Raw genomic sequence first — 10,000 nt, forward strand, 5'->3', positions numbered from 1 at the left:
TGAGATATAGAATAGTTAAAGGTATTATCATGAGATATAGAATAGTTAAAGGTATTATCATGAGATATAGAACAGTTAAAGGTGTTATCATGAGATATAGAATAGTTAAAGGTATTATCATGAGAGAGATATAGAACAGTTAAAGGTATTATCATGAGATATAGAACAGTTAAAGGTATTATCATGACATATAGAACAGTTAAAGGTATTATCATGAGAGAGATATAGAACAGTTAAAGGTATTATCATGAGATATAGAATAGTTAAAGGTATTATCATGAGATATAGAACAGTTAAAGGTATTATCATGACATATAGAACAGTTAAAGGTATTATCATGAGAGAGATATAGAACAGTTAAAGGTATTATCATGAGATATAGAATAGTTAAAGGTGTTATCATGAGATATAGAACAGTTAAAGGTATTATCATGAGATATAGAACAGTTAAAGGTGTTATCATGAGATATAGAATAGTTAAAGGTATTATCATGAGATATAGAACAGTTAAAGGTATTATCATGAGATATAGAACAGTTAAAGGTATTATCATGAGATATAGAACAATTAAAGGTGTTATCATGACATATAGAACAGTTAAAGGTATTATCATGAGATATAGAACAGTTAAAGGTATTATCATGAGATATAGAACAGTTAAAGGTATTATCATGAGATATAGAACAGTTAAAGGTATTATCATGACATATAGAACAGTTAAAGGTATTATCATGAGAGAGATGTAGAACAGTTAAAGGTATTATCATGAGATATAGAATAGTTAAAGGTGTTATCATGAGATATAGAACAGTTAAAGGTATTATCATGAGATATAGAACAGTTAAAGGTGTTATCATGAGATATAGAACAGTTAAAGGTGTTATCATGAGATATAGAACAGTAGAAGACTATTGTCTTACCTTTTGAACATGCCCATCTTGATAAGGCGTGCCATCACTGAGCCGTCAACTTCTCCAAAGAACCTCCCCACCTAGAGACAGACCGATCACATTATATAATACACTACCATATTATATAATACACTACCACATTATATAATACACTATCACATTATATAATACACTACCACATTATATAAGACACTACCACATTATATAATACACTATCACATTATATAATACACTATCACATTATATAATACACTACCACATTATATAATACACTACCACATTATACACTAACTACCACATTATATAATACACTATCACATTATATAATACACTACCACATTATATAGCACACATACACTATCACATTATATAATACACTATCACATTATATAGTACACATAAACTACCACATTATATAATACACTACCACATTATATAATACACTACCACATTTACTATAATCCTCATCTGTGGTTTATAAACAGTGGTTTATATCCTCCCTCCCTCCCTCCCTCCCTCCCTCCCTCCCTCCCTCCCTCCCTCCCTCCCTCCCTCCAGTCATAGGAAGTTGTCCTTTCACCTCATTTGGCAAAGTGGAAAACGACAAACATCTTTCCCCCATTCCCCTCTTCCTTCTCCTCTCCCTCTCTCTCTACCTCTCCCTCTCTCTCTACCTCTCCCTCTCTCTCTCCACCTCTCCCTCTCTCTCTACCTCTCCCTCTCTCTCCACCTCTCCCTCTCTCTCTACCTCTCCCTCTCTCTCTACCTCTCCTTCTCCTCTACCTCTCCCTCTCTCTCTACCTCTCCCTCTCTCTCTCCACCTCTCCCTCTCTCTCTACCTCTCCCTCTCTCTCCACCTCTCCCTCTCTCTCTACCTCTCCCTCTCTATCTACCTCTCCTTCTCCTCTACCTCTCCCTCTCTCTCTACCTCTCCCTCCCTCTCTCTACCTCTCCCTCTCTCTCTACCTCTACCTCTCCCTCTCTCTCTACCTCTACCTCTCCCTCTCTCTCTACCTCTCCCTCTCTCTCTACCTCTCCCTCTCTCTCTACCTCTCCTTCTCCTCTACCTCTCCCTCTCTCTACCTCTCCCTCCCTCTCTCTACCTCTCCCTCTCTCTCTACCTCTCCCTCTCTCTCCACCTCTCCCTCTCTCTCTACCTCTCCCTCTCTCTCTACCTCTCCTTCTCCTCTACCTCTCCCTCTCTCTCTACCTCTCTCTCCCTCTCTCTCTACCTCTCCCTCTCTCTCTACCTCTCCCTCTCTCTCTACCTCTCCTTCTCCTCTACCTCTCCCTCTCTCTACCTCTCCCTCCCTCTCTCTACCTCTCCCTCTCTCTCTCCACTTCTCCTCCAGTGAAGTTCCCATCTAGTCCACCGTACAAGTTCAATTATTCATTTTAATCCAGCCAGGCTGTTTTGTACTGTTTTGCTTGGTTGAGTGGTTGATTTCTCACTGGCTTGTCACCTGTCACCTGTACTGTATTGCAGTGCTCAGGGTAGAGGTAGAGGTTAGGTGTATAGAGGACAGCTCATCAGCTGGGTAGAGGTAGAGGTAGAGGTAGAGGTAGAGGTAGAGGTTAGGTGTATAGAGGACAGCTCATTAGCTGGGTAGAGGTAGAGGTAGAGATTAGGTGTATAGAGGACAGCTCATCAGCTGGGTAGAGGTAGAGGTAGAGATTAGGTGTATAGAGGACAGCTCATCAGCTGGGTAGAGGTAGAGGTAGAGGTTAGGTGTATGGAGGACAGCTCATCAGCTGGGTAGAGGTAGAGGTAGAGGTCAGGTGTATAGAGGACAGCTCATCAGCTGGTAGAGGTAGAGGTAGAGGAATAGGTAGAGGTAGAGGTTAGGTGTATGGAGGACAGCTCATCAGCTGGGTAGAGGTAGAGGTAGAGGTTAGGTGTATAGAGGACAGCTCATCAGCTGGGTAGAGGTAGAGGTAGAGGTTAGGTGTATGGAGGACAGCTCATCAGCTGGGTAGAGGTAGAGGTAGAGGTCAGGTGTATAGAGGACAGCTCATCAGCTGGGTAGAGGTAGAGGTAGAGGAATAGGTAGAGGTAGAGGTTAGGTGTATGGAGGACAGCTCATCAGCTGGGTAGAGGTAGAGGTAGAGGTTAGGTGTATAGAGGACAGCTCATCAGCTGGGTAGAGGTAGAGGTAGAGGTTAGGTGTATGGAGGACAGCTCATCAGCTGGGTAGAGGTAGAGGTAGAGGAATAGGTAGAGGTAGAGGTTAGGTGTATGGAGGACAGCTCATCAGCTGGGTAGAGGTAGAGGTAGAGGAATAGGTAGAGGTAGAGGTTAGGTGTATAGAGGACAGCTCATCAGCTGGGTAGAGGTAGAGGTAGAGGTTAGGTGTATAGAGGACAGCTCATCAGCTGGGTAGAGGTAGAGGTAGAGGTTAGGTGTATGGAGGACAGCTCATCAGCTGGGTAGAGGTAGAGGTAGAGGAATAGGTAGAGGTAGAGGTTAGGTGTATGGAGGACAGCTCATCAGCTGGGTAGAGGTAGAGGTAGAGGAATAGGTAGAGGTAGAGGTTAGGTGTATAGAGGACAGCTCATCAGCTGGGTAGAGGTAGAGGTAGAGGTTAGGTGTATAGAGGGCAGCTCATCAGCTGGGTAGAGGTATAGGTAGAGGTAGAGGTTAGGTGTATGGAGGACAGCTCATCAGCTGGGTAGAGGTAGAGGTAGAGGTAGAGGTTAGGTGTATGGAGGACAGCTCATCAGCTGGGTAGAGGTAGAGGTAGAGGTAGAGGAATAGGTAGAGGTTAGGTGTATAGAGGACAGCTCATCAGCTGGGTAGAGGTAGAGGTAGAGGTTAGGTGTATAGAGGACAGCTAGTGTTTGAGTGACCGTAGCCGTCTCTCCTCTACTAGCCTGCGGTGGACTCTGTTCCACTATTCTACTACCTCTGAGGATTTGTGTTGGGTTCTAGGGCTTTCAGTTTACTAGGACATTTTATTTGAAGGACTCACAAAGTCGTAAAGGAGCAGTCTATACTCATTGAGACCTCTTTGCTAAGTAATATCTCTGGCAGTTTATCATGGGATGTAATGTCCAGTGTGACTGATTGGGTTTGATCTGGGTCATCTGGGTATCACAAGACTGTGTTAGCCCACTGAACTAAAAACTGTGTTAGCCCACTGAGCTAAAGACTGTGTTAGCCCACTGAACTAAAGACTGTGTTAGCCCACTGAGCTAAAGACTGTGTTAGCCCACTGAACTAAAGACTGTGTTAGCCCACTGAACTAAAAACTGTGTTAGCCCACTGAGCTAAAGACTGTGTTAGCCCACTGAACTAAAGACTGTGTTAGCCCACTGAACTAAAAACTGTGTTAGCCCACTGAGCTAAAGACTGTGTTAGCCCACTGAACTAAAAACTGTGTTAGCCCACTGAGCTAAAGACTGTGTTAGCCCACTGAGCTAAAGACTGTGTAAGCCACTGAGCTAAAGACTGTGTTAGCCCACTGAGCTAAAGACTGTGTAAGCCACTAAGCTAAAGACTGTGTTAGCCCACTGAGCTAAAGACTGTGTAAGCTACTAAGCTAAAGACTGTGTTAGCCCACTCATACGTTCATTCATCATTTTATGTCATTTTACACTACAGTTTGTGTCTCTGTCTGTGTCTGTCTGTCTGTGTGTGTGTGTGTGTGTGTGCGTGCGTGCGTGCGTGTGTGCCTGCGCGTGCTTCAATTTAGGTGTGTGGGGATAGACTCTGTTTCCTGTGACCTATTTTAGTCTGTGTCTGTTTCTCTGTGTCTGTGTGTGTGTGTGTTTGTGTGTGTGTGCCTGCAGAGGTGCTTCAATTTCGGTATGTGGGGATAGACTGTTTCCTGTGACCTATTTTAGTTTTAAGGAAGTACTGCTCAAACACACGTTGAAATAGGCTCATATTTGTCCTGTTTTCCACATGTCCAGTGTGAGGTTAAATGGAAATGTGTTTTCTGCACAATCCCACTCTACCTGAGACACCCTCAGAGAGGGGGGTCACGGCCAGCCACTATTGATGGCCGTGGAACAATTAGGGTTAAGTGCCTTGCAGATCGACAGGCTCAGGAACCTTTCGGTTACTGGCCCAACACTCTAGCAACTGGGCTACCTGCCGCCCCCACACTGATAAAATATGAACTGAGACAGTTGGCTACAATTACAACCCCCCTCCTCCCTGTTCCACAGGCATAGACACAATACAACTAGGAGACTGAAAGAGTTTTAGTTTTAAGACACAGACAGAAAAGTGACAACACAATAACTAGCTGTTTCCCAGGGGCTGTGATTAGGACGCCTCGTTGCTCCTCAGCTGAGAATAACTCATGTTGTGTTTGGTGGGTTTGTGTTTGGTGTGTGTGTGTGTGTGTGTGTGTGTGTGTGTGTGTGTTTGGACCGAGGGGCAGCCAGCCGCCAGGCTGCAGTGGCTCCACCAGTGATCTTCCAACATTCCCTCCATCTTGTGCCAATATCAGTTCATTTTAAGTCTTGGTTCCGATGTTTTAGATTATTTTTTCTAAGAGATTGTCAGTTGGATCGGCTCTCTCCGCAAGGGTTAGGGTTAGCTGACCTTTCATATGAAGAACCTTTTCTGACTCAAATAGGATCCACTCTAGATTGCGCTGATGTCCTAAAGATTTCAAATTGACATTTTGTGATGCTGTATAAAACTTTTAAGGTGCATGTATTTTAACATATCTTGCATTGGTTAATCCAAAATGGCTTTTTAAAGCTGTCATGGATGAGCACATCTTCAACATGGGCCCAGTGTTCCTGTCTGGTGCATTTAACTACACTATATGTAGCAAGTAAAAGCTTTGGGTAGCGAGTTGATACAAGGTTAAAAACCCCCTCTCAGACTTAGGGAGATGTCAAATGTTTTGAGTTTTCAACATTGGTCAGGAATATCAGGAGATCATCTGTAAATAAGTTAGGTTTATGTTCATGTTTACCAATACTGATGCCTGTATACGTTTGGGTCTTGTCTAATTCTTTCTGCAAGCGGATCAATTTCCAGTGAAAAACAGGAGGGGGGAGAGGGGACATCCCTGTCTTGTGCCCCTTTCTAAAGCAATTTCATCAGATCATGTATTATTTGTGTATATCTTTTCTTTAGGGGGATATACAATGTAGAATATTTATTATAAAATGTATTTTTTCAGCTGTACAGTTGAAAGCTTCCAAAGTTTTGAATAGAAAAGGCAATTCAAGAGGGTCGAAAGCCTTTTCCGCAACAACAGCCATTATTAATGAATCTATATCTTGTATTTTTTTTTTTGCATATTGTATTAAACTGAAACACGTTCTTGTATTTGTTTGTAAGTGTCTAGTTTTAATAAACCGTGTTTGATTGATATGCATATCGTGCAGTAAGACTTGCAACACGCTATTGCTTATAAACTTTCTTATTAATTTACTGTCACAAGTTATTAAACTTACAGTTTACTATAATCAGTAGGGGACTCTCCAGATTTCCCTGGTTTTAATATCACTGAAATAACTTTGATACATGGTTTGACGCATGGAACTAGGAAGCGCTGAATTGAGTGTTGTCATTTGTGTAAATGGACCAGTTCCATCTGTAAATCGTTCCCGAAGGGGGCAGGAAGCAGGACTGGGGATCAAGCATGTTTTCTCATCTCTGTTTCGTGTTGACAGGATCAGCTGGCTTTACCCACCAAGCTTTCCTGCACCACCCACACACACACACCCCTACGCCCACACACACACCCCTACACACACACACACACACCCCTACACACACACACACACACACACACACACACACACACACACACACACACACACACACACACACACACACACACACACACACACACACACACACACACACACACACACACACACACACAGAGATTACAACACGAGCATGTGGTAAGCAATATATTACATGGACTGAAGGAGACAATATCCAACCTATCTGGTCTACAGAGAGGATAGATAAGGTGTTTCCTAGTTAAACACTATTCTAACATGGACCTAGAAGCCTGGAAGCCTCTACGTCGATACACTGACAATAAAAACCAGCAAAACAATTAGTCAGGAGCCAAGCCCAGTGTAATGGGCCTCTGGTGTGTGTGTGTGTGTGTGTGTGTGTGCGTGCGTGCGTGCGTGTGTGTGTGTGTGTGTGTGTGTGGTGTGTTTTCCCTCTGTCCCAGTGGAGAGATTAGACCCTAAATTCCTACAAGGCCTTTCTTCCAGCTGTTGTTTATGGGAGACTACAGTTATACACTACAGTTATACACTACTATGGACTGGGACACTACAGTTATACACTACTATGGACTGGGACACTACAGTTATACACTACTATGGACTGGGACACTACAGTTATACACTACAGTTATACACTACTATGGACTGGGACACTACAGTTATACACTACAGTTATACACTACTATGGACTGGGACACTACAGTTATACACTACCATGGACTGGGACACTACAGTTATACACTACTATGGACTGGGACACTACAGTTATACACTACTATGGACTGGGACACTACAGTTATACACTACTATGGACTGGGACACTACAGTTATACACTACTATGGACTGGGACACTACAGTTATACACTACTATGGACTGGGACACTACAGTTATACACTACTATGGACTGGTTCCTCTGTTCTGTTCAGTGACATAGTACAGACTATACAGACACTATATATGAGCTGTACAGTCATGTTCCCTCTGCTGTGCTACCTAGCACATGACCACACACACACACACACACACACACACACACACACACACACACTGTATATCTATCTCAACATCTATCAGAGTTACTCACATGGCTTTTTTCTTTGGAGATGATTATGAAAGCATTGCTGTCGATGAGGTAGCAGGCCAGGTCCTGAGAGAGAGAGAGAGAGAGAGAGAGAGAGAGAGAGAGAGAGAGAGAGAGTGAGAGAGAGAGAGAGAGAGAGAGAGAGAAAGAGAGAGAGAGAGAGAGACAGAGAGAGAGACAGAGAGAGAGAGAGAGAGAGAGAGAGAGACAGAGAGAGAGAGAGAGAGAGACAGAGAGAGAGAGAGAGAGAGAGAAAGAGAGAGAGAGAAATAGAGAGAGGGATATGGAGAAAGAGAGAGAGAGAGAGAGAGAAAGAGAGAGAGAGAGAGAAAGGGAGAGAGAGAGGGATATGGAGAAAGAGAGAGTGAGTGTGAGAGAGAGAGAGAGAGAGAGAGAGAGGATAGTAAGGATAGATGAGAGAAGAGAAGACAGTGATGGATGCTGTTTCTTGACAAGCAGAGACCAGCCGTTCTCTTTTACTAATGGTCCATCATACAACCTGACACCCTGAGGCAGGGTCTTTATAATGGGACTGGTTGATGTACGGGACCATAAGTCATGTGACTCAGGTCATGGAGGTCGTGGCTGTGGTATAGGGGTCAACAGGGTTGGAGTGAGAGATGGCTACATACCACAGTAGGACAGGAGATATAGCCTGTGTCCACAATGGCAACCTAATCCCTATACAGTGATATGGCCACTGGTAGTACACTATAAAGGGACCAGGTTGTAATTTGGGATGCACCCACAGCCTGAAGATCCTCACCATGGCTTCACATGTCAGCGGACAGATGCCCTCTGTATTAGAGCACTGGAGAGAGGGAGTGAGAAAGAGCACATTGTTACAACACTGTAAATAGACACAATATGACATTTGAAATGCATTTGACTATTTTGGAACTTCTGTGAGGGTAATGTTCACTGTTCATTGTTATTGTTTATTATTGTTGTATTGTTACTTTTGTTTATTATCTACTACACTTGCTTTTGGCAATGTCAACATACGTTTCCCATGGCAACAAAGCCCCTTGAATTGAATTGAGAGAAAGATGGAGAGAGACGAAAAGTGAGATAAAGTGAGAGAATAAAAAATAATAATAGAGGAAATGAGGTCATCATTGTGACTGCTCTTGAACCACACTGAGCCACAGCACATAGATGTTACCATGGTAACAGACCCCCCCCCCCCCCCCCCAGACCCCTCCCTCCCCTGAGATTAATTCCTGTTGTCTGTTTATTGGGAGACACACAGAGAAACACAACAGGGATGCTGGTACATACATACTGTATGAACCTCACCAGTCCTCCCTCCTCCCAGCCCACACACACCATCTCTTCAACCACGAAGAGACAACAGACCTATCTACTGTATCTACCTACCTACCTACCGCCCCCTCACTCTGAGAGAATCCCCTCTGTTGTGACTACTTGCCTGGCCTTCTGTAAGTGGTCTCTGTCTCTCTCTCTGTCATTTATAGAGTCCTGGATGGGTTGAGTGGGCAGCGTGCTATTAGCTACACTGTAGTAGTTAATAGCCAGGGCACAGCTATTAGCTATATTATAGTAGTTAACAAGCAGGGCACAGCTATTAGCTATATTATAGTAGTTAACAAGCAGGGCACAGCTATTAGCTATATTATAGTAGTTAACAAGCAGGGCACAGCTATTAGCTATATTATAGTAGTTAACAAGCAGGGCACAGCTATTAGCTATATTATAGTAGTTAACAAGCAGGGCACAGCTATTAGCTATATTATAGTAGTTAACAAGCAGGGCACAGCTATTAGCTATATTATAGTAGTTAATAGCCAGGGCACAGCTATTAGCTATATTATAGTAGTTAATTAGCAGGGCACAGCTACTAGCTATATTATAGTAGTTAACAAGCAGGGCACAGCTATTAGCTATATTATAGTAGTTAACAAGCAGGGCACAGCTATTAGCTATATTATAGTAGTTAATAGCCAGGGCACAGCTATTAGCTATATTATAGTAGTATATAGCCAGGGCACAGCTATTAGTTATATTATAGTAGTTAACAAGCAGGGCACAGCTATTAGCTATATTATAGTAGTTAACAAGCAGGGCACAGCTACTAGCTATATTATAGTAGTTAATTAGCAGGGCACAGCTATTAGCTATATTATAGTAGTTAATAGCCAGGGCACAGCTATTAGCTATATTATAGTAGTATATAGCCAGGGCACAGCTATTAGCTATATTATAGTAGTTAACAAGCAGGGCACAGCTACTAGCTATATTATAGTAGTTAATTAGCAGGGCACAGC

The 10,000-nt window shown here is 43.0% G+C and overlaps 1 protein-coding gene across 1 annotated transcript in view; it reads right to left on the minus strand.

Moving 5' to 3' along the window:
* cacna2d4a (calcium channel, voltage-dependent, alpha 2/delta subunit 4a) overlaps positions 1-10,000 on the minus strand; it is a 199,640-nt gene that overhangs the window by 11,766 nt on the left and 177,874 nt on the right. The window contains exons 25-26 of the mRNA XM_036958447.1: positions 7,716-7,802; positions 921-991 (exon numbers count right to left, since the gene is read on the minus strand). Of these exons, the coding sequence (XP_036814342.1) occupies positions 921-991; positions 7,716-7,802 (158 nt within the window). The remainder of the gene's footprint in view (positions 1-920; positions 992-7,715; positions 7,803-10,000) is intronic.

Source organism: Oncorhynchus mykiss, chromosome 21 (genome assembly GCF_013265735.2).
Source record: "Oncorhynchus mykiss isolate Arlee chromosome 21, USDA_OmykA_1.1, whole genome shotgun sequence".
In the NCBI taxonomy this organism is placed as follows: Eukaryota; Metazoa; Chordata; class Actinopteri; order Salmoniformes; family Salmonidae; genus Oncorhynchus; species Oncorhynchus mykiss.